Source organism: Monodelphis domestica, chromosome 1 (genome assembly GCF_027887165.1).
Source record: "Monodelphis domestica isolate mMonDom1 chromosome 1, mMonDom1.pri, whole genome shotgun sequence".
NCBI classification, from domain to species: Eukaryota; Metazoa; Chordata; class Mammalia; order Didelphimorphia; family Didelphidae; genus Monodelphis; species Monodelphis domestica.
This window is the reverse complement of record NC_077227.1, coordinates 192,697,702-192,723,124: the sequence shown is the minus strand read 5'-3', so window position 1 is coordinate 192,723,124 and position 25,423 is coordinate 192,697,702. Positions and strand designations below refer to the sequence as shown.

The following is a 25,423-nucleotide window of genomic DNA, read 5'->3' as shown; positions in this document are numbered from 1 at the left end:
ACATTTTGCCATCCACGTACTCTACCCCTCTGTCCCAGCCTTCCTCTTTTCCTTGAGACAGCAGGCAATTTTATTTTTACACACACATATATGTATCAGATACACAGATGTATGTTATGCATTTACTATCATGCAATACATACTTACATGCTCATATAATACAACTTGTTCAGCCATTCTCCATTTGATGGATAACTCTTCAGCTTCCAATTCTTTGCCACCAGAAAAAGAGCTGCTATAAATATTTTTGTATAAGTACACCCTTTTACTTTATCTTTTGATCTCTTTGGGATACACACCTTATAGTGGTATTGCTTGGTCAGAAGATATGCAAAGTTTTATGGCTCTGGGCACAATTCCAAATTGTTCTTCAGAATAGTTATATCAGTCCACAGCTCCACCAACAGCATATTAGTGCCCCAGTTTTTCCACATCTCCTCCAACATTTATCATTTTCTGTTTTTGTCTTATTAGCCTACCTGATATATTTGAGGTAGTACTTTTTGTCTTTTTAAAATTTGCATATGGCTAATTGTGATGTGGAGCATTCTTTCAAATAACTAAGAATAGTTTAGTTTCTTCTACTGGTACTGCCTTTTCATAACATCTGACAATTTGTCAATTGGGAAATAACCTGTTTCATAAATTTGACTCTGTTTTCTACATATTTGAGAAATTAGGCTTTTGTCAGATACACTTGTTTCCCTTCTAATCTTGGGCGCTATTGGTTTTGTTTGTGCAACTCCTTTATAATTTAATATAGTCAAAGGTATTTATTTTATATATTTTAATGTTCTTCTCTATATCTTGCTTAATCATAAATTCTTCCCATATTCATATATCTGGCAGGTAAACTATTTTATATTTCCCTAATTTGTATATGATATCCCCCTTTATTTCTAAATTATATATCCATTTTAACTTTGTCTTGGTATATGATATACAATGTTGGTCTATGATTAGTTTCAACCATAATCTTACCATAATCTTTTCCAATGTTCTCAGCAGTTTTGGTCAAATAATGAGTTCTCCCAAAAGTTTGGTCATTTACTATTGTGTGTTGAATGCCTTATATACTCCACTGATCCAAAACTGTTTATTAACCAATACCAGTTTCCTTTGGTGGTTCTTGTTTTATAATATAGTTTGAGATCTGGTACAACTAGGCCACTCTCCATATTATTTTCACTAATTTCCTTGAAAGCCTTGGCCTTTTGTTCTTCCAGGTGAATTCTTTTTTTTCTAGCTCTATGTAATAATTTTTGGGCAGTTTGGTATGGCACTGAATAGGTAGTTTAGGAATTAGAATTATCATTTTTATTATATTGGTTCATCTTATATACATGAGCATTGTATTGATATTTTTCCAATTATTTAGATATGACTTTATTTGGGTGGAAAATGTTTTATAAATGTGTTCATATAGTTTTGGGTTTGTCTTGGAAGGAAAAAACCTAGATATTGTGTCATTATTTTAATGAGATTTCTTTTATTCTTTTATTCTTGCTGTTTGACTTTGTTGGTAGTATAAAGATATGCTGAAGATTTATTTAGGTTTATTTTGTAACCTGCAACTTTGATAAAGTTGTTTATTGTTCACTTAGTTTTGGGTTGATTCTCAAGTATTACCATCATGTGCTCTATAGAGTAATAGCCTTTTTTCTTCATTGCCTAGTCTACTTTCTTCAGTTTCTTTTTCTTTATTGCTATAGCTAGCATTTCTACTACAGTATTGATTAGTAGTGATGATAATGGGAATTTTTGCTTCACTCATTATCTTATTGAGAAGTCTTCAGCTTATCCCCCATTACAGATAATGCTTGCTGATAGTTTTAGATAGATGCTATTTATACCTTCTCTATTCTATAAAGAGCAACATCATTCTCACATCCTTCAAACTCACAACCTAGCTGTTATCCTGGACTCTACTGTCTCTCGTCTTCCCCATTCCCAGTCTAATCTGTTTCTTACTTATCTGTTTCATCTTTGCTACATCTCTTGAATACACCTTCTTTTCTTCTCTGAGACTGCTATGACTGTAGTGCAGACCATCATCACTTAACACCTGAACAATTACAATAGCTTGCTGATATATCTGCCTTCCTCAAATCTTTTTCTATTACAATTTGTCCTTTATTCAACCACTAAAGTAATTTTCCTAAACAGAGATCTATGAGCTTTTATAGTCTTAAGAACTATAAAAGTGTATACTCCTTGACCCAGCAATACCACTACTATGGCTGTATCTTCAAGAGATCAAAGAAAAGGGAATAAATAAATAATATATGTATATACAAAATTTTAAAAATCTATAGAAGCTCTTTTTTATGGTGGCAAAGATTTGATAATTGAGGGAGTATCCATCAATTTGTACTGAATAAGTTGTAGTATATGATCATGATGGAATATTTTGTGCTACAAGACATGACAAGCATGATGGTTTCAGAAGACCCTTGGAAGACTCATTTTAATATATAGTGAAGTGAGCAGAACCTGGAGATTACTATACATAGAAATAGCAATATTGTAAGGATGATCAACTTTGAAAGACTTAGCTACTCTGATCAAGACAATGATTCAAGATAATTCTGAAAGACATATCAAAAAATGCTGTCCAACTCCAGAGAGAGAACTGATGAAGTCTAACTGCAGATTGATGCATATTTTTTTCATTTTCTTTATATTTTCTAACTTTCTGTAAATTGACTAATATCGAAATGTTTTTCATGATTTCACCTGTAAAACTGATATTACATTTTTTGCTGTCTCAATGAATGGGAGAAGAGCAGGAGGGAAGGAGAAAATTTAGAACTGAAAAAAAATTAAGATAAATGTTAAAAATAAAAAAACAATAATTTTATTGAAAAAATAAAGAAAAAAACAAATAGCTTTGTACTTCAAGAATCTATAGTGTCTCTCTCAGTTTTACACCTTATATTTGACTTTTCCTACTTGACTTATAAGGTTCTTCCCTCTAACTCTCCCATTTCCCAACAATCTCATCCCTTTTGAATTTCTAAATGATTCCTCCAATCCAGTTTGGGTGATCTCACTATCTTCTTCAACTATCATGTTCAATTTTCCTACCTCTATTTACTCCCTTCCCTAGTCTGTTCTCTTATTGTATGTGTATCATACCTGCCTAGTGTGGGAAATCTTTTTGACTCTACATTATTCCAATTTATTTTCTTTTTTCTTTAACCCTCAGGTGATCACTTTCTACTATATTATCAGAATTTTTAAGATATACAGTTTTGATTTAGTCTAAAGTTTTCTCAAGAAATATCTATATTATTTTTAATCTATCTTTTAATATTCTCTAAGTCAGGGGCCATGCCATATTCTTGTGGGCCCTCTGTCCCACCAAATGAAAGCAGGTAGGAAAAAACCCAGCAATTATTAGGCACCTACTATGTGCTAGGCATGTGTAAATACTTTACAAATATTATCTTATTTAATCCTCACAACACAACTCTTGGAGTTAGGTGGAATTATCATCCCCATTTTACAGTTGAAGAAACTGAGACAGATAGAAGTTAGGTAACTTGCCCAGAGTCACATAGTAAGAGTCTGAGGCTATATTTTGAACTCGGGTCTTCCTGACTCCAGGCCTAATGCTACATTCATTGTACCAACTGGCTACATGAAAGGTTGGGAAAGAAAGAACTAATTGTTCTTATTCCCTAAATAGAAGAGCATAGTGCCTTGACTGAAATTATTAAATCACAAGAGTTGAGTGAGATGACATAACCTTGGTCATAGTTTAGAATAACCAGGTTTATCACCATACCACTAATGTGAATTCTTGTGTTTTTCCCAACAGGAGGATGAAGTAGTTCTCCAATGTGTTGCTAACATCCACAAGGAGCAAAGAAAGTTCTGCTTGGCAGCAGAGGGACTTGGGAATCGCCTATGTTTCTTGGAGCCAACTTCTGAAGCTAAAGTAAGATTTACCATTCTTTTCCCATCCATCCTTTTCCTTCTTTAAGTAGAGAGTGCCCATATTAGGTACAAGAAAATAAAAAAAAATATTTCATACTGAAAATGAGGATGCTATAAAATGGTTTTGTCTCTTGTTTAGTGATGGAAATAGAATATGAACACAATAGTGTGTATATGGGAGTCACTCCTGGTCCTGCCAACATTCAGTAATGACTACCTATGAAGTTATTCATAGTATCTTGGATTTTTTTGAGCTGGAAATCTTAGAGATTATCTCAGATAACCCTCTTTTCAGATGAAGAAATAATCACTCTAGCCTTAAATGACTTGCTTAAAACATGCCCTACCCTTCTTCCTCTCTCATCCCATGATTAAATTTCAAAACTGTGGAATATAACATTCTCTACCTTCATATATGATACGTAGTGTTGCCTAATGAATAAAGAGTTAACTTTGAATCCAGGAAAGACTGGCTGAGGTTCTGCCTTTAACACCTGCCAGTTCTGTGTCTCCAGGCAGGTCACTTCAGTCATGTCCTATTCTTTATAACCCTATTGGAGTTTTCTTGGCAAAGATACTGGAATGGTTTGCCATTTCCTTCTCCTGCTCACTATATAGATATAGCAAGAGAGACAGAGGGTTAAATGACTTTCCCAGAGTCACATAGTTAATGAGACCCTGAGGCCAGATTTGAATTTAGCAAGCTGAGTCTTCCTGACTCCAGGCCAAGCACTTTATCCACTGTACTACTTTCTGCCCTATCACTATCCTAGGCAATTGTCTTAAAACTATAAATTGTAGAAAAATTTCCAGCCTACATTGGTCTTGCCTAACTGGTACCACTTTATAATTTCAGGCTTTTAACATGAATCCTTCCTTTTTAGGACCAAACTTCAAGTTCTTTTGTGGCTTAAAGAACATGGATTTTCTTCACCTGACTCCTTGTACTATCTAATATCAATACACTATTGTTTTCAGTATTTAAAATAGATTTACTATGAAGCATATAGGGCAAGGAGTTATTACAATCATGGATGATCAGATTTATAGTCTATACTTTACAACTCTTACATAGTTGATACTTTATTATAAGATATTTAGATCCTATCATTAGTTATTTCATGCCAAAAATTCTTCTTGGTTCTGGTCTTGATATACTTATTTATAGTTTTATGGCTAATTAATTGGTTGACCACAACTATCACTCAGAGTCTAAGCAGTGTCTCATAGAATCTACACAAAATAGTAGTTTACTAAACATTGAATGAAATGGAATAAAGAATACCTGTTTTAGACACATAATAAAGGAACATAACATAGTGACTAAGAGAGAATATGTCTTTCTTTTGTTGATGTACCATCATTTCTTATCCATTAATTTAAATACAAAGGTCTCCTTTCTTACCTGGTTTGTATGGGGTTGTGGCCAGAAATAAAAGAGAAAATCTGGAAATTTATTAGCATACATGCAACATATAAGTAGCAGGGTAATCTGAACTGTGGTGGAGGAATACTAAATAAACCATCAATGGAAGAGTTTAGGCATGGTCAGAATTCAGTTTAGTAGATCATGAATTATCTAAGCAAAATGGAAGAAGTTGTAGGGAAAACATGAGTTCTCCAGGCCATGGAAACTCTGCTGATAAAGTTGTTAGACTTTTCTCATGGCATTCATCTCATGCCTAGGGGATATTCAGACCACTCTCTCCCTTTTTCTACCTTATACTCTTATAGCTATGAACTATAGGCTGCTTAGGTCTTTTGAAATTGTGATCAAAAGAAATGGGCACAGACCTAAAAGAAACCTTCTCTTTATTAATAGTTAATAAGCACTATCATTAGGAACTGGGCTAGAGGAAAAATTATTTCATAATATGAACATCATTGAAGGTTACTAGATGCCCAGTAGTTCCATTTAAAAAGGGTGATTTGCATCCAGAGGAATAACTGTGGGAAAAGAAACAGAAAAAAAACAACCGCTTGATCACATGGGTTGGTGGGGCTATGACTGGGAAAGTAGACTCTAAAAGATCATCCTAGAGCAAATATTAATAATAAGGAAATGGGTCTTGATCAATGGCACATGTTAAACCCAGTGGAATTGTGGGTCAGATATGGGAGGGGGGTGGGAGAAGGGGAGGGAAGGAACATGAGTCTTGTAACCATGGAAATTATTCTAAATCATATAATTAAATAAAAATCAGAAATAAAAAATAAAAAAAATAAAAAGGGTGATTTGTTGAAAAAATGGGTATTGCTGTTTTTCTGGTGTTTCACATTTCCCCACTTATATCCAACTTTGCTTTCCCACTGGTGACACCAGCTAAATACTTCTGGAATTTGTTAAATAGTCCTAAAACTTCTGGATATTTTCTAAATACTAATCGTCCCATTACCTCAAAATGACCAGCAGCAATAAGTAGGTTTCACCTAACAAATTTTGTCAAGTGGACAACATGGCTTCATTTCATTCCTGTGGCAAACAAACCAAAGCCAATTTTTATAATGAATTAAAAATCTTTCCTTGCTCAATGTCCAATATTATTATCTTGATTTAGTATTCCTAAGGTCCATTATTTTGATATTTTGTTGTCTTTACTTCACAATATTCATTCACAGAAGTAGAAGATTAAAATCCCTCTTTTATACATAGGAAAACTAAGATGGCTAAAGAGAGGGGAAATGAATTGTTCTAGACAACATTTGAAGTTAGGACCAAAAGTTATTTCTAGTGATTACTGAACCACTGAGGCAATATGAGATTATTTTTGATTCAGTTGTATTTTAACTAGAATATTTCTAGTTATTTTGAGAAAAAGTGTATTAAAAATTACTTTTCCAGTGTTTTTTTTTTCCATAAATAATCCAGATGACTGTTTGTCTGCATTGTTGTAGAATGAATTCTTATTCAGTTCCAGGTTGGACTAAGATCCAGGGATCAACTCTTATACATTATAAAGAGGTGTCTGAGTTTGTTGCATTCAGTCATTCTTTGGGTTGTGAGGGGTTAAGTTGGGGGTGGGAGGCAGGAGTTTGATCAAAAGTCAGTGCACAGTTTATTAAATGCAAAACACTTAGTTTATTGTCAGCAAACATGGATAGGAAATAGAAAGGAAAGAGGAAAGTGAAAATGATCTTGTAATAGATTATAACTATACCCAAGATCCCAATCCTAATTAAATTTTAATAGAAAACCCTATATCTTTCTGCCTCAGAGAGCAGTATCTTCTGCTAGGCCAAAGTCCTCACCTACTGTCCTATTCTCTCTATATAATAGTATAACCACTATCTATATATCTATATGTCTGCCCAAGTTATTAATAATCAGTAAGGCTAAGGACTTAAATTCATTTCTCTGATTCCTCACAGTCCCAGAGAGACAGCAAGTCACACCCTCTCCCCAGGAGCCCCAGAGACCCAAAGCCCTTTCCAATGGTCTGCAACTTATAAACCACACTCAGCCACACTCTTTTTACTGTCACCAACTGCAAAGCCACACAGCAGGAGGTCTCTAACTGCCAACCTGTACAGCAGGGGTCTCTTACTCTGAAATCTTATTGCTCCTTTTCTTCTTATATAGAAAAAGGAGAAAATTAATTTTAAAAATTCTATTAACAGGTTGCTTCTGTTATTTTATGCCTAACTCAATGCTATTGAATCACATTCTACTTTTTTTAAGTCTCTTCAGCTAGAGAGAATTGGCCACTGCCTGAAAGGTGTCTAATAAAAAGTACAATCTATGGGATAGATTGGTAATGCCCTCAAAATTTTTTATTGTTTAGGAAGGAGATGAGATATTTGATGCCAATCAAGTATAGGTATGAGGGACATTTTCTAGTTCTACTTTTCTAACTAATTTTACATTTAATCTTCAGATTATATTATTTGACTTTCTCAGCCATTTATAGACTGCCTGGATCAAAAAAGTTCTCTATTTCCTGATATGGCTTTTTGGATGAGCAGCTTTGACTAGAAAAAATGGTGAAGAACCAAGGCAAAGAAAGGTTTAAAAAACTTATTGTGGGTGAAACAAGAATTGTGGATGTGGAGGAGAGGGTATTTAGAACCAATAGACTACTTTATTTATAACTTCTCTGTTATTTCCCATTAGCATTAACACTGTTATACTAATAGGGAAAAAGGCACAACTGATGAAATCAAACAGAGTTAGCAAGAGAACTATGAATAAAATTTAGGTTTTCTGAGGTCCCAGCTTTACTTTGAAGATTTATTTGTTGTTGTTCAGTCACGTTAGATTTTTTATGATCCCATGAACCATAACATGCTGATACTTTTCTTGGCAAAGATACTAGAGTGGTTTGCCATTTCCTTTTCTAGTGGAATAAGGAAGAGGTTAAGTGACTTGCCTATGGTCCCATAGCTGGTAAGTGTCTTAGGACAGCTTTGGATTAAGGTCTTCCTGATTCCAGGCCCAGTGACCTATCCATCTAACTACCTCCTGATTTAGATTAGAGAAGATTTATTATTATAGGAGGGTTGGAGCTTGACAATGGAGGAAAATATAGATTAGTGTGATTATTTTGATTATCTCATCTTATAATTCTGTGGTAGAAAAGAAAAACCAATCTTTCACTTTCAGATTATATGATTTTTGGCTCATTACTTCTATTAAAGAGAATGAGATGCAGCAGTATATAGAATAAGAGGAGTCAGTTCTATATCCCATTTTTCCCAATCAATCAGTCCAATTATTTCTAATAGAATTTTTTTCTACTAAAGCTAGGAATTTGCAATGGGTACAAGAAACAGTAACATCTAACTCTTAACAGTCAGGAATAAGTACAGGAAAAGACACTTGAAGAAATAGCAACCACGTAAAAGTTATACACTGTAAACCTTCTGACTACTGCTGTCAGTTACTTGAAATGAAAATTTGCTAAAAACTAGTTTTAACCCTAAGATTTCTGTATCTAAATAGACTTCCTTTGATTTTGTTACTAAAATTGCCTTCTTTGTTAAAGACAATCTGATCCCAATGGTAGGTATTTTTTTAACAATTAATAAATTCATTGTGCAAAGTAACACCATATCTACTGTCCATTTGTCATTTTATTAGCTTAAAGCTGGAAAGTGTTCCCAAATGTATTAAAAGCTGGTATTATTTGAGTTCAGGTATATTGTAGATCTTGCTGTCTTACTTCCTGGTCCTAATAAATGTTGTTGAGGCTCAATGCATTTTTCCCCTAAAAAACTCCTGGACTTAGTAATTAGGATGATTCTTGCCACAAGCCTCTCCCTACTCCAGCCTATGCTATATTCTTCTGTTACAGGTATCTTCTTTACCTTCCCACATTCTCTCCCCACCCCTACTCTGAGCTCAGTATACTCCAGTTTCATCCAAACTATAAAATCTTTAGAATGATTTACTTCATCATCTACACTGCCTAGCTCCCTTGGTTTCCTTTAATCTCACATAAAATTCTGAATTTTGTAAGAATCCTTTCTTTACCTCCCTTAATGCTAGTTCTTTCCCTTTGATTACTCTATGCATGTATTTTTTTAAAAATATGCTAAGCCAGTAAATTTTTCAAAAACAAAACCATGTTCTGTTACTCTTTAAAGGCAAGTATTTAGAAAAATTGTTGGGACCACGAGTCAAGAAAGCTGATTTCTAGTTTGACCTTGGACAAGTCACTTAACATCTCTGAAACCCGGTTTCTTCTTCACTAAGATAAAGACTGAGATTTTTGGTCCCTTGTACTTTACAGCTCTAATACTCTGTAATTCTAAAAATATGTTTAAAAGAATCCTGTAATGAATGTATTTTTGGTAAAGGAAAATAATCCCATTTTAATGTAAATTAAATTAACCCCATAACTTACCTGTTTTATAAATTTTGATGTTCAGCTACTGGGTTAAAAGAGATCCTAGCTTTAGTTAGAAGTGGCCGAATTCATCTCTAACTGGCTTTTGTAAGATAATTTTAGTGTTTTGACTTAAATCTAAATTTTAATATTTGCCAGGGATGATTCCCAAATAATAAAATACCCAAGTCAGCTGGGAATTATGGAGATTTTAATTAATATTCAATAGTGTCTCCCAAGTTGGAAAACATTAACTCCTTCAGATCTTTACCTCAGACAGTGAGAGAGAGCGAGTGAGCGAGAGAGAGAGAGAGAGAGAGAGAGAGAGAGAGAGAGAGAGAGAGAGAGAGAGAATTAATTTAAACTTCTCTGGCTCAGGCTGAGCCAGGCGGTAGTTAAAGGCCTTGGCCAAAGTGGCCTTCCTGAGTCTAAAGGAAAGGGAGTCAGTCAGACACCACGAGATTGTCTCCCATCTCCAAGGAAGCTCCAGTCCTCCACTGAACTGAGTTTCCTGAAATGAGTTCAGAATCCAATTCCACTCCGAACTGAATTGTCTGAACTGACTTTTTACCCCTCCTTTTAAAGATATTTTCTCTTATGTCACCTCCCCTAAAATTTCACGCCTACCAATCACAGTAGATGCTTTTTTCCAGGACTGCCTATTCTTTAGTTTTCACCACCCTTTAGTTCTCACCTTCTCTGGTTAAATTTTCTCCAGGACTATCCACTCTTTAGTTCTCACCTTCTCTGATTAGATTATATCTTTTGAGTACTTCACACTTCTTTGTTAAGCTTGCCTTTTGTGAGTTACTTGATCTTTTTGTGATTAATTTAACCTCTATAGGTACTTAACACCCTTTTGTATTAGATCTAAAAATAGACTTAGCTTAAGGTTCTAGCTTCACTATAAGGTATAAGTTAAGTACCTTCATTGTTCAATCATGAGTTTCAACTTTATCTTCCCCTTAAAGTATGTCTAAGTATGGTGGAGTAATTTTAAAAGTTCCCAATTCATTCTTGATTCTTATTAGATCAACTATCTCCATTGTTACAATAAGGAAATAGCTAAATAAAATCTTCTAAAGTACAGTCTGAGTAGTTTTTAAGATTCACACTTTTGATACTTTGTTATTGAATTTTCAGTGTGAGCATTTATATTTCAGAAATCTCAATTGTTACAAATCAGGACTTGATTTGTTGTTTTGTTGCTTGTCTAGACTTAAGTATTAATAATGCAGATTAAACTTAAAAGCATTTTTGCATACATTGTTTCCCCTAGAGAACCTAAATGTTAAATGTTTACCAGCACACCTCTGTACTGCTCTATACATAGCATGAGGTCTATAGGAGTGTAGTACAAGGCTCAGGAATGAAGTCATCCCTAGATGGAAGACTTGGTTACTTTAAGTTTATAATAATAATGATAGTAACAGTAATTATAATTATAATTAGCATTTATATAAGGCTTTGAAGTTTGTAAACTTTTTATTTCCATTATTTCTTTTGAACCTCATAACATTCTCACCTATAACATACCTAAAAAATATTTTTTATGAATTCAGATGTATTTGTAATCTCGTTGGAGTGACTATTCCCTCCAATAGTGCAGTTCATGATTCTCCTATGCTTTCCTATACTATGTGGCTGTCACATAACAACATAACTTCTTATAAATTCTTTACAGAACATCTACCCAATATATTGAGAGCTTTCCTCAATTTTTCTTAATATCACAATTACAATAAGGGCACATGGCCTACTCACTGATTTTTCTTTATATTTGCTGCATGACTGCTCATACATTTATTTGATGATATCCTTTATTACACTTATCCTTGATAATTCTTTGTAATGTGTTGTAGGAAACTTTATTTATGCAGCATTTTATTCTATCATGTTGAAGCACTCATACATATTTGCAAAAATGTTACTATTTAAACAATTTCCATTTATGCCTTTAAAATTTGTTGCAGAAGATGAATTAGAGAAATTCTAAGAAGAGATTGATGTCCCTCAAAATAAATCAATACATATTTTTTCTATTTCAATATTTCAGTGAAAAGGTAGAAATTAGCTAAGATCAGAAAAAGATAGATTGGAAAATATGACTAAAGATAGGACAAAGACTTGTTTATTATAGAAGCCTCACATTATTTATCATGAATATTTTGTTCGAGATTACTAAATGTTACAGATACAGTTCATGTTGCAATTTAAAAATGAAATTATTATTTTAACAGATAGGAAATTACTTGTGGGAATCATTTTGAATCAGCTATCTAAATACAGTCAGACAATCCACTTGTTAAAGAAATATCAGAGTAAATGTAAAACTAGAATAATGAAAATGAGAAAAACATATTTCACAATTAAAACAACACCCACATACCTATTTATATACCTTATTGAGTCTAAAAATGGTAAATGGATAGAGAGAATAACATTGCAGCAATTATAATAGTTTCATAGATGGAAATACAGGTTTATATCCAGGAATACATGTTCTAATCTCACCTCTAGCATATATTGGTCATATGCCACTCAGCAAATCTTGGAGACTATATATTATGGAAAATGACATGGCACATGTTGGTGGAGGGAATTTCTTACTTTGAAGTTCCCTATGCCAGTGAAATCATAGATGTAGTTCCTAACTCTGTTTTTTAACTTGATGAAAATTAATGTCCAAAATGAGGAGACAAAACTGCCTTATTTAACCAACATCTGCAATACTTGAAAAGTGAATATATGCATCAATCAAAGTATTTGATGTGTTTGTAAAACTTTTTGAAGGATAGTAGAGATGTATTATTTCATAAAACAGTGAAGGCAATGGAAGGAGAAACCAGTTTAACAAAACCTTGTTGGAAAACCTGGCTAAGCAAAGGTATCCCAACGGCATTTTAGAGTTTAATAGCAATTGTCAAAGAATCTGGTCCATATACTTATCAGCTAAGCATAAGGGAAAAAGTTGAACAAGCAACAGACAAATGGAAAAGAATTTGCCAAGATTGTTATAGAGCATTATTTTCACCATTTGAGACAATGGAGCCATTGCATTTGAATTCTGATATCATAGGCCCTTAGCTATTTTAATATAAGTAGAAATCACAATGAAGAGAGTTAAAATAGAAAAATTAGTCAAATTTTTTTATTAAGCACTTACTATGAATAGTTCTAAGCACTGGTTATATAAGGAAAAGGAAAACACAGTTGCAGCCTTCAAGGAATCTGTATTTTAAATGAGACAACATGTACGTAGAAAAAAAAGTTTTATATCTTTAAATCTGTCTGTCTCCTGAGTAGATGAAAGCTAATTGCAGAGAGGAAGGCACTAGATACTGGAAACCTAGAAAAGCATTTGGTGTCAATTATTCATACACACAGGTGGACTGAGTAGAAGGTAGCAATTTCAAGATACCTGTAAGAAGGGAATATGTCAAGGAGATGGGAAATATCATCCCCCAAAATTATTATTACCAAAAAAAAAATGAAAGGTTTCCCAAGAGAACATCAAATGGGTTGTGATCAAACAATACTCAAGTAAAAGAATGTATACATCAATAAGATTATGGATCCAATGAAACATTGCCAATGCCTTTAGACATTTAAGTGTTTTTTGAGTTGTTGGAACACTCCAAGTTACTTAAAGATGCCATATGAATTCAGCATTTTGTTGTTGACTTTTATTAATATGCCTTGAAATGTAGCAAATTAGCCTCACCAAAATTATTGGTGATTTTTAAATTCACCAAATAACGAAACTATAAGATCATAGATTTTAAGCAAAAGGAGTGGAGTATTTTAATTTGTTTTTCTTAATTTAAAACTCCCTAGGGAAAGCAATTGCTTAGATGCTCTAGCTTGCTCAGTTTCATATTTAGCAGTCCAAAATACTATGGAATGCTTTGTGTTTTTAGTATCTGGTAGTTCATGCTATTAGGGGATTCTTTGTGCCAGTGTTTTTGGTTCCACATAAGCCACTTCATTTCTATCTGTTTTTATTAGAAATAGAAAAACATTGGTTCATGGATGCTTTTTATTTATTATTGCTCTTCATTTTTTATATTTTCTCAATTACATTTATAATTTTCAATATGCTTTTGTCACCATTTTCAATATATAATAATAGATAACAATATATGTAATAAATTATAATAAATAGGCTTATCCAATAGGAACAAATTTTTACTTTAGTTATGATAAAAAACTCTCATTCCTTTTTCTCCTCTCCCTCCTATCTCTCCCCTCCCCAAGAAGGCAGGTAATATGGTATGGGTTGTACATATATTATCATATAATACATATTTTCTGTACTTCATATTTTGAAACAAGACATATATTGCTTATATTAGAGAAAAATTCTCTATACCAGAGAAAAATGGAGAATAAAATCAAGAATGGTATGTTTCAATCTTCATTCAGACTGTCTGCCCCTTCATGGCCTTCCTTTGGACTGTTCCCCACTCTATCCCCCAACTTGGTCAGTAATTGGTAAAATTGGAAAATCTAGGTTTGATATTCAGGTCTTTACTATGAGTTTTATACAAGTGTTCAGTCAGAATCTTTCTTATTAAATACCTGGCTAAATTTGACAGATTTAAGTACCACACATCCTAGAGAGAGAGCGATTAAATAGGTGACTGCTATAAGAACTCTTCAGCCAAAGATGTCAAGATAGGTGGTCTTTTGAATTGAGTTGCTTTTCAAACAAGCGTGAAAACCAAGTTCAGATTCTCTTCATATCTTCTAAAGAGAGACAGTGAGTAAAACTTGTTCTTATGGTTTTAACCAAAGCTATTCTCTCATATATAGGTTTCATTCTGCTTAATCTAATTAGATGTAAACCTGCTTAGAAGTCAAAAGTCTTTGTTTGTCTTATAACCTCATAATTTCAAAACTGATAGAGTGACTTTGCAAAATTGTTAATTGGCAGAATCCTTGGAATCTAGAAAGAGTCCTCTTTCTGTCTTAATTTCAGAAGTTGAAAAACTCCCTTTAACTCATTATATCTAGCTCCAGACAATGCTTTATATCCTAATCAGTCATCCAGCAGGGGCTACCTAACAGGCATCTAACCATCTTATTTGACCAACACTTTCAAATACATATGGAATCCCCTATTAAAGTGTAAGTTCACAAATGCTTGGGGCTGCCCTATTTTTTTAAATGTATATATCCCAAGTGCCTAGCACAAAGAACTTAATATTTGATTAATTCAGGACAATGCTCAAGTATACCCTCTCTAACTTAAAGACTTTTAAATCTTTAGCTTCCCCAATATCCTTTGATTATCTTTTCACTTTAGAAAATCAGTCTTCTTTGTTCGTTGTTTTAAAATTTTCAGATAAATAAGATGATACTGGAGGACTAGGGTATATCCTTTGTGTTATATTTTTTAAGAGTGATAAATTGTCATTTTTTATCCAAACTCTCTCACCTGATGCTCCTTCTGAATAGCATTTTATATTTGACAGGCACCTAACCAGGGTTAGGGATTCATTCTGGGTTCAAGAAAGAAAATAAAGCTTTGACCTTGGCCTTGTTAACACTCTACTTACTACACGTAAGTAAGCTATTAAAATTTTAAGACTGGAGGTCAGGAGTGATAAAAGTTAGATTTGTAGATTTGGGGGTCATCTGCACAGAGGTGAAAATTGCAGCCATCATAATGTTCCAGATGATTAGAGAAACGGGTAATGAGAAGAAAAGAAGGCTTAGGTCAGAACTATAAGGGATACTCACTCTTAATGAAAGAAGAAGATAAATTGGAGAGTATTCAAAGGAGGATGACAAGATGGTGAGATGGTAATGCCACATAGAGCATGGTCAAATGGAATGGTGATTTTATCCTGGAAAAGAAAATATTCAAGGTAGGACATAATCAAATTCTTCAAATATTTGATGAGTTGTCATTTAAAAGGGGGTTGATGGGTTCTTTTTGGCCCCAGAGAGACGAGCCAGGAACAATGTGTAGAAATCACAAATAAGCAGATTTAACATTGATGTTGTCTTATCCAAAAATATAATGGGCTTCCTTAGGAAGTCAGAAATGTTATCCCATCAGATATTTTCAAGCAGAAGCTAAAATGCTGCCTTAATGAGTATATTATAGTGAGTATTACTTTTCCCATTCTGGATTAATAAATGGCTAATAAGGTATCTTTACTTGAAAAATACTCAAAGAATGAAACCAGTGAAAGAGACCAAGGAATGATCAGACAAGTGCCAAAGAAGACAATGGAGAATAGAGTATGGGTTAGAAAGAAGAGTTTGTCAGTGTTAGAAATACTGTAAGAAAATGATCTTTGTCTCCAGTGAATAATGTTTGGAAATGCTCAAATAAAAAAAAAGAAATTAATAAAAAAAAAGAAATATGTAAAAAGATCAAGATAGATGAAGACCAAGAAAAGAAAACTTGGCAATTTTATGTCATGTATTAACATTAGAGAGTAGGTTAAGTAGAGTGGTTTGGAAAGAAGTTAGATTAAAAAATATTGAAGAATGAGATGGTAGGAGGTACAGGCAGAAAATATAAAATACTCATAGAATTTTAGCAGTGAATGGGGAGAGGTGATAGTAAATAAGCCGGAAGGAGGCAAAGTAAGATCAGGGGAACTTAAACTGTTAACTGACAGATTCAAATCAGGACTTTTCCCCATTCGATGATGAACATAATGATCCCATAAATATCTTTATAATGTGCAAAGACTGAATCATCAGTATTGAAAGAGCTGTTATACTAACAAGTTTTGCTGTATCTCCATTTTTCCTTCTTGACTCTAAGGTTTATTAAATGGCTAAAAGGTAAAAGGATTTAGATTATCCATTTCCACAGTTGCTAGATATGTTTAATTTCCTCTAAGCATACTTTAAAAAATAAAAGCTCTGTGATAAGCATTTCATTATCCTTTGAAAATTAAAAAAATGCTATTGAAATATTAGCTCAGTATTGGTTAGTTAGGCTTAATATGAAATATTTAGAACTGATAGGTTCTTTGGTGGGGGGGTAGAATAAAGGACTTTGTCTAGGAGAATAATATTTATATCTCTTCAAATCCACAAAAGCTTTCTAAATAGCAACATTTGTAAACATCTTTACATATCTCTGCCAAATGTATGAGAAAATGACCTATCTCAGTTTATATATTTTTTTTCTTTTAGCAGAAACCCAGTGTTGGTTTCCTGTATTGGTGTTTAAATTTCAAATGAAACTAATAAGGAGGGGTCAGCTGGGTGGCTGAGAATCAGATTGTAGAATTGAGAATCAGATGTAGAGATGGGAGGTCCTAGGTTCAAATCTGACACTTCCAAGCTGTGTGACGCTGGGCAAGTCACTTAACCCCTGTTTCCTTGTCCTTATGACTCTTCTGCCCAGAGCCAATACACAATATTGACTCTAAGATGTAAGGTAAGGGTTTTTATTAAAACAAAAAAGAAACTAATAAGGAAGTATTTTAAAAACAAAGTGGAGAAACACCCAAACATTTATTTTAAAAGCTGTGTGCTTCATCTATTTCCTTACTCTCCTTTCTGATTCACATTCCAAACTCATAAGCTTATATTAATTCCATAGTCCGTGTAGAATTTGTTATATTATTGATGCTCATAAAGGATAAACAGTGCTAATGACAATGATGTCTTGGAGGGACAGAATTTGACTTCTAATTTGTTTAGTCTCCGTGTCATCCCTTCAGTTACAGATTGTGATTTCTTTGTTTCTCAAAGATATAATAAAAATTTCCCCCAAAACTTTACATTTTTCGTATACAAAAGACTAAGAGGCATATATTTTCCTATTCTGCAGGTGCTGGCTACCATTGAATTAGTAATAACCAATCCAATGTTTTCCAGTCTGTATGATTATTATCTCTTTGGGGTACAAACCCAGCAGTGCTATGGCTGGATCAAAGAGCAGAGTCTTTTATCGACCTTTGGGCATAGTTCCAAAATGCCCTCCAGAATGGTTGGATCAATTTACAACTCCACCAGCAATGAATTAATGTCCCAACTTTGCCACATCCCCTCCAGCACTCATTACTTTCCTTTCCTGCCATGTTAGCCAATCTGCTAGGTGTGAGGTGATACCTCAGACTTGTTTTGATTTGCATCTCTCTGATTAGAAGAGATTTAGAGCATTTATTCATGAGCTTATTAATAGTTTTGATTTCTTTATCTGAAAATTGCCTGTTCATATCCCTTGCCCATTTATCAATTGAAGAATGGCTTGATTTTTTGTACAATTGATTTAGCTCTTTGTAAGTTTGAGTAATTAGACCTTTGTCAGAGGTTTTTGTTATGAAGATTGTTTCCCAATTTGTTGCTTCCCTTATCATTTTTGTTACATTTGTTTTGTTTGTACAAAAACTTTTTAATTTGATGTATTCCAAATTGTTTATTTTACATTTTGTGACTCTTTCAATGTCTTGCTTGGTTTTAAAGTCTTTCCCTTCCCACAGGTCCGACATGTATACTATTCTGTGTTCATCTAATTTACTTATAGTTTCCATCTTTATGTTCAAGTCATTCAACTATTCTGAGTTTATGTTGGTGTAGGGTGTGAGGTGTTGATCCAAACCTAATCTCTCCCACACTGTCTTCCAGGTTTCCCAGCAGTTTTTGTCAAATAATGGATTTTTGTCCCAAAAGCTGGGGTCATTTGATTTGTCATAGACTGTCTTGCTGAGGTCACTTACCCCGAGTCTATTCCACTGATCCTCCTTTCTGTCTCTTAAGCAGTACCAAATTGTTTTGATGACCACTGCTTTATAATAGACATTGAGATCTGGGACTGCAAGGCCACCTCCCTTTGTATTTTTTTTTCTGTTATTTCCTTAGATATCCTTGATCCTTTGTTCTTCCAAATGAACTTATGTTTTTTTCTGAGTCAGTAAAAAAATTTTTTTGGAAGTTCAATGGGTATAGCACTATATAGATAAATAAGTTTGGGTAGAATGTTCATTTTTATTATATTGGCTTGTTCTACCCATGAGCAGTTAAAGTTTTTCCAATTGCTCAAGCCTAGTTTTAGTTGTGTGGAGAGTGTTTTGTAGTTGTGTTCATATGGTTCCTGTGTTTGTCTCCGGAGATAGATTCCCAAGTATTTTATTTTGTCTAAGGTGATTTTGAATGGGATTTCTCTTTCTAATTCTTGCTGCTGAGCTGTGTTGGAAATATATAGAAATGCTGATGACTTATGTGGGTTTATTTTATATCCTGCAACTTTGCTAAAGTTGTTGATTATTTCGACTAGTTTTTTGATTGAATCTCTAGGATTCTTTAAGTAGACCATCATGTCATCCTCAAAGAGCAATAACTTTGTCTCCTCCTTGCCTATTTTAATGCCTTCAATTTCTTTTTCTTCTCTAATTGCTACTGCTAGTGTTTCTAGTACAATGTTAAATAATAGAGGTGATAATGGGCATCCTTGCTTGTGTCACTCCTGATCTTATTAGGAATGCATCTAGTTTATCCCAATTGCAGATGATGTTAGCTGATGGTTTTAGATATATACTGTTTATTATTGTTAGGATCGACCACCCTTCTATCCCTATGCTTTCTAGTGTTTTTAATAGGAATGGGTGTTGTATTTTATCAAAGGCTTTTTCTGAGTCTATTGAGATAATCATGTGGTTTTTGTTGGTTTGTTTGTTGATATGTTCAATTATGTGAATGGTTTTCCTAATATTGAACCAGCCCTGCATTCCTGGTATAAATCTTACTTGATCATAGTGAATGACCCTCCTGAACACTTGCTGGAGTCTTTTTGCTAGTATCCTATTTAAGATTTTTACATCTATATTCATTAGGGAGATTGGACTATAGTTTTCTTTCTCAGTTTTTGACCTGCATGGCTTTGGAATCAGTACCATGTTTGTGTCATAAAAGGAATTTGGTAGAACTCCCTCTTTGCTTATTATGTCAAATAATTTGTATAGTATTGGGGTTAGTTGTTCTTTGAATGTTTGATAGAATTTACTGGTGAATTCATCAGGCCCTGGGGATTTTTTCTTAGGGAGTTCATTGATGGCCTGTTGGATTTCTTTTTCTCATATGGGATTATTTAAGAATTCTATTTCTTCTTCTGTTAGTCTAGGTAATTTATATTTTTGTAAATATTTATCCATAGTGCCTAGATTGGTATACTTATTGCCATATAATTGGGCAAAGTAGTTTTTAATGATTGCCTTAATTTCCTCTTCATTGGAGGTAAGGTCCCCCATTTCATCTTTGATGCTGTTAATTTGCTTTTCTTCCTTACTTTTTTTAGTTAGATTGATCAGTACTTTGTCTATTTTGTTTGTTTTTTCAAAGTACCAGCTTCTAGTCCTATTTATTAGTTCAATACTTCTATCATCAATATTATTAATTTCTCCCTTAATTTTAGGATCTCTAGTTTGGTTTTCTTCTGGGGGGTTTTAATTTGTTCTCTTTCAAATTTTTTCATTTGCATTTCCAATTCATTGATCTCTGCCCTCCCTAATTAGTTAATATATGCACTCAGGGATATGAATTTTCCTCTGAGTACTGCTTTGGCTACATCCCATAAAGTTTGAAAAGATGTCTCACCATTGTCATTTTCCTCAATGAAATTATTAATTGTTTCTATGATTTGTTCTCTAACTAACCAATTTTGAAGTATCATATTATTTAATTTCTAATTAATTTTTGATTTGGCTCTCCATGTACCCTTACTGATCAATATTTTTATTGCTTTATGATCTGAAAAGGTTGCATTTATTATTTCTGCTTTTCTGGATTTGTATGCCATGTTTCTGTGACCTAGTATATGTTGAATCTTTGTGAATGTGCCATGTGTTGCTGAAAAGAAGGTGTATTCCTTTTTGTTCCTATTTATTTTTCTCCATATGTCTATTAACTCTAATTTTTCTAAGATTTCATTCACACTTTTTACCTCTTTCTTATTTATTTTTTGATTTTATTTATGTAATTTGATAGTGGTTGGTTCAGGTCTCCCACTAATATGGTTTGACTGTCTATTTTCTCCTTCAATTCTCCTAGTTGCTCCATTAGAAATTTGAGTGCTATACCATTTGGTGCATACATGTTGATTAGTGATATTTCCTCATTGTCTATACTCCCTTTTAACAGAATATATTTACTTCCCTATCCCTTTTAATCAGGTCTAGTTTTGCTTTGGCCTTGTCAGATATCATGATTGCAACTCCTGCCTTCTTTCTGTCAGTTGAGGCCCAAAAGGTCTTACTCCATCCTTTAATTCTGACCTTGTGAGTATCTATTCACCTCATGTGTGTTTCTTGAAGACAACATATGGTAGGATTTTGGATTGTAATCCATTTTGCTATTCTTCTACGTTTTATGGGTGAGTTCATCCCATTGACATTCAAAGTTATGATCATCACTTGTGGATTCCCTGGCATTTTGATATCTTCCCCTAATTCTGACCTTTCTTCTTTAGCTATAACCTTTTTCACCAGTGATATATTTTAGATCAGTTTCCCTAGTCCCCTCCCTTGATATGCTTCCCTTTCTAGCCCCTCTGTTTTTGTTCCCTTCTTGTTTGTTTGTTTGAGTTTTTTTGCTTGTTTGTTTGGTTTTTTTAGGGTCTGTTTACTTCCCTTCCCCCTCTCCTTCCCTCCCTTTTTATACTACCTTCCCCCCTCATCCTCCTTAATTTCCCCTTCTCTCTTACCCTGTTGGATAAGCTAGAATTCAAGATCCCAATGGATCTAGATGTTCTTCCCTCTCAGAGTTGATTTCACTGAGAGTAAGGTTTAAGTAATACCAATTTGCACTCTCTTCCTATCCTTCTTAGTGGTGAATTCTTCCCCTCCCCTTCCCATGTGTATCTTTGTGTGAGAAAGATTATTCTATTTAGTTTTTTTCTATTTCTTGGAGTATATCTTAGTACCATCAATGATTCCACCTCTCCCTTTTTCTTTCTTCCTCCCCTTTCTCCATATCGTCTTGATACCCCAATCTTTCCTTATGCATGATTCTTCTAACTACTCTAATAATACATACAATTTTTGAGAGTTACACATTACAGTTTCCCCACATATTAATATATATACATACATATAATTTGATATAAATGTAGTCCTTATAGAAGAGTGTTTGAATAAAAGAAAAAGATAACATTTTTCTCCTTTTCTGTTTCCTTCATATTTACATTTTCATGTTTCTCTTTCTCTTTGTGTTTGGATGTCAAACATTCCACAGAGCTCTGGTCTTTTCTTTACAAATACTTGGAAATCTTGTATTTTGTTGAATGCCTATACTTTTTTGATGGATAGCTGATTCTATGTCGAAGACCCAGTTCTCTTGCCTTTCTGAATATCATGTTCTAGGCCTTATGGTCGTTCAATGTGCATATTGCTAGGTCTTGTGTGACCCTGATTGGCATTCCTTTATATCTAAATTGTCTTTTTCTGGATTCTTGTAAGATTTTTTCTTTTGCTTGAAAGCTTTGGAATTTGGCAATTATATTCTTGGGAGTTGTCTTTTGGGAATTTAGTGTAGAGGGTGTTCTGTGAACTCTTTCAATGACTATTTTGCCCCCCTGTTCTAGAATCTCCGGGCAGTTTTCTTGGATGATATCTTGTATTATGATATCAAGATTCCTGTTTATTTCTGGCTTTTCTGGTAGACCAATGATTCTCAGATAGTCTCTCCTTCCTCTGTTTTCCAGGTCTGTCACCTTGTCAGTGAGATATTTTATTTTATCTTCTAATTCCTCAGTCTTTTGACTTTGCTTTATTAATTCTTGCTCTTTTGCAAGATCATTGTCTTCCAGTTGCCTGATTCTAACCTTTAAAGACTGTTTTTCCTTTTTCAGTTTGGTCTGTCTTGCTTTTTGAGGCTTCAAGCTGTTTCTGCAATTGAGTATTTTTGTCCCTCAGACTGCTGAGTTGTTTTTGCATTATTTCCCATTTTTCCTACCAGAAGGCTTCCATCTTTTTGATAACTTCCAATTTAAATTCTTCAAGATCTTGTGGACAATTTCTATTTTTTGAAGGTTTTGGAGCATTTGTTTGTGTTTCCTCTTCTATTTCCTCTGAATTCTGTATTTTCCCTCCATAAAATGTATCCAGTCACCCACCTTCTTCTTGCTTTTCTTGGTGTGGGGAGGCTGTTCCTGAGCACTGTCTGCCACCTTTATGTTTGTTTTTCTCCCCTTTACAGTCAGAAATCTGAGTGATGAGGGCTTGCTCTCAGTGAAAGGGTCTAACAATCAAGGCTTTATCCTCAGCCAAATTATCAGTTCTCTGCAACTGCACTGTCTCCCCAGGGGAACCCAGTGTCGGCCCTCCCCTGCCTGCTGATGTTTTGGGTGTTATTGCTCTCAGGTGTAGGTCTTTGGTGGTCTTAGTTAACTCCCAAGACTTGTGGGTGCCCCTTGTTCACTTCAGGGGATCCCTTTGCTCACTCATTGATTATAGCTCGCTAGTTCTGGGCGCCCGAGATCTGAGTTCCCCTTGCCCACCTGTCAGGGTTTTGGGTGTTACTACTCATAGGAGTAGGTCCTTGGTGGTCCCCAGACCTGGGGCTGCCCGTTGTTCAGTCCTGGGGTGCCCCTCCCTCACTTGTTGATTCTGGCCAGTGCTGACTTTAACCCTGGCTCCATCAGTGTGGTGGGTGGGGGAGGGTAGGTCAGCTTTTCATTCCCTTATATTTTGGAAGTGCCGGAATCCCACCTACCTTCAGTGCGCCTTAGTGTGGGGTCCCTCTGTTCTCATGAGGATGGTTGTTTTTTTGGGGGGGGGTCTTTTGAGGTCATCTGTGTCTTTGGGTCTGAGGAGAGGAAGTGAGCCTCGTCTACTCTGCAGCCATGCTTACCCGCCACTTTTATTACTTTTGATCAAGATGCAGTACTATAACTTGATCTTTCTGGAATCTCATGTTTTTTTATCATTTGAGGATAAAGAGAATATGACTATTTTCTCTAGTTGATGTGCAACATGTATCCTTGACAATTTGTAGCAGGAGCTGAAAACTGCTCATTTGCAAATCTAAATGTTTACACAAGGTATCATTCATTAAAAGTTTCGTCCTATGGGCATCACAGTAATCATTCTAGTAACAAACTATGAAAATCTTGGATCAATTGAGAACCAAATTGACAGTCCAACCTGTGAATTTTGCTTTCCTCAGCAGGCATTTTTATAAACCATCTGTCCAAGATTTTGCCTCAAATTTTTTTGGCTCCCTCTTCTCTCAGATTTTACAGAATACACATTCATCAGCACTGATTTCTGCTGGCTTTCAGTAGCATTCCTACTAACTGTGTCAATAGCAACTGATGTTTATGAGGCAAGAATGTTAGTACTTTAATGGATAGAATAGAAAAAATAGGAAAATAAAAAAAATTTTTCAAAAGTACTAGGTCATTCTCTTGTTTCTAGTTCTGACAGGCAACACTGTGATAGGTAACCCTTGAAGATTTTTATTTAATATTGTTATCCAAAACAGCCCTCAGAGTGATGAAATAGTTATTCACTAGCATGTTAAAAATATCTGAACATCACCAAAAAGAAAGATTGATATTGTTGATATTATAGAATGAATGCTAGTATAATTTTTCTAGGATAGGTCTGGTTTTTATGTACTTTTTAGTACAGTTGATTGAATTCCTTTAACGTCACAGAGATCTGCACCAGGCATTGAGTAAAGGTAGAGGTCTGGCAAAGGGATTGGGAAATCATGTCATCTAATTGTTGTCCCCATTCCATAACTTTGGATTTATAATTTTAAAAACTGAGGCTATTTTATTTTTTTAAACCCATTTATCTTAGAATCAATTTAAAGTAATGATGACAAGGCAGAAGAGCAGTAAGGATAGGCAATTGAAGTTAAGTGATTTAGCCAAGGATCATACAGGCAGGAAGTATCTGAGGCCCATTTGAATTCAGTACCTCTAGTTTCCATGCTTCACTCCCTAACCACTGAGCCACCTCGCTGCCCCTAACTGAGGTTATTTTTAAAAAGTATTTTCTTACATTAAGTCATTCCTCATTTGCCCAGTCCAAATGATTAGACTGATGCAACAGCATGTTTTATTTGAAATCTAGATAAGCATCCACTTTTAAAAATGTATAATTCTGTTAAAACTTAATATTATAGAGTTAAAGAGACTTCTGGGTAAACATGGTGGCAGTCTAGACACAGGACTCTTCCTCTCCTAACCACCTACTAATACAGACTACCTCAAAAAGCCAAAACAAAACAAAACAAATTCATATGAATGGAGGGACTCTACAGTAGGGTGCAGTATTGAAGGTATGTGGGATTTGGGAACATCCACACCATAAGGGGGTGAAAAAACTTCCACCAAAAGGAGAGTTGATCCACCCTCTCCCATCCCCATCTATGGAGTTGGAATCAGAACCAGCACACTCTAGAATCAGTAAGTGAGGGAAGAACACCTTGGGAGCAAGTGAGAGGCACCTCTGGGTTCTTGGCAGCTGACTGAGACCACTGAGGACCTACCCTGAAAGCAGCTAGTCCTGAGGCCCCAGCAGGCTGAGGAACACAGGCTATGGGCACTGGGAGAGGCAGCAAACAGGGGAAGCAGAAGAGACTCAAGAGCTGGCCTCAGCCAAAATCCTTGCTCCTTAGCTCCATATACAGAGAGCCTGCCCTTCTCACTCAGATTTCTAACTGGAAAGGAAAGG

At 34.6% G+C, this 25,423-nt stretch overlaps 1 protein-coding gene across 2 annotated transcripts in view; it reads left to right on the top strand.

Moving 5' to 3' along the window:
- Positions 1–25,423, top strand: part of RYR3 (ryanodine receptor 3) — a 793,997-nt gene that overhangs the window by 237,084 nt on the left and 531,490 nt on the right. For both annotated transcript variants that reach the window (XM_056810219.1, XM_056810218.1), the window contains exon 2: positions 3,824–3,943. In XM_056810219.1, the coding sequence (XP_056666197.1) occupies positions 3,824–3,943 (120 nt within the window). The remainder of the gene's footprint in view (positions 1–3,823; positions 3,944–25,423) is intronic.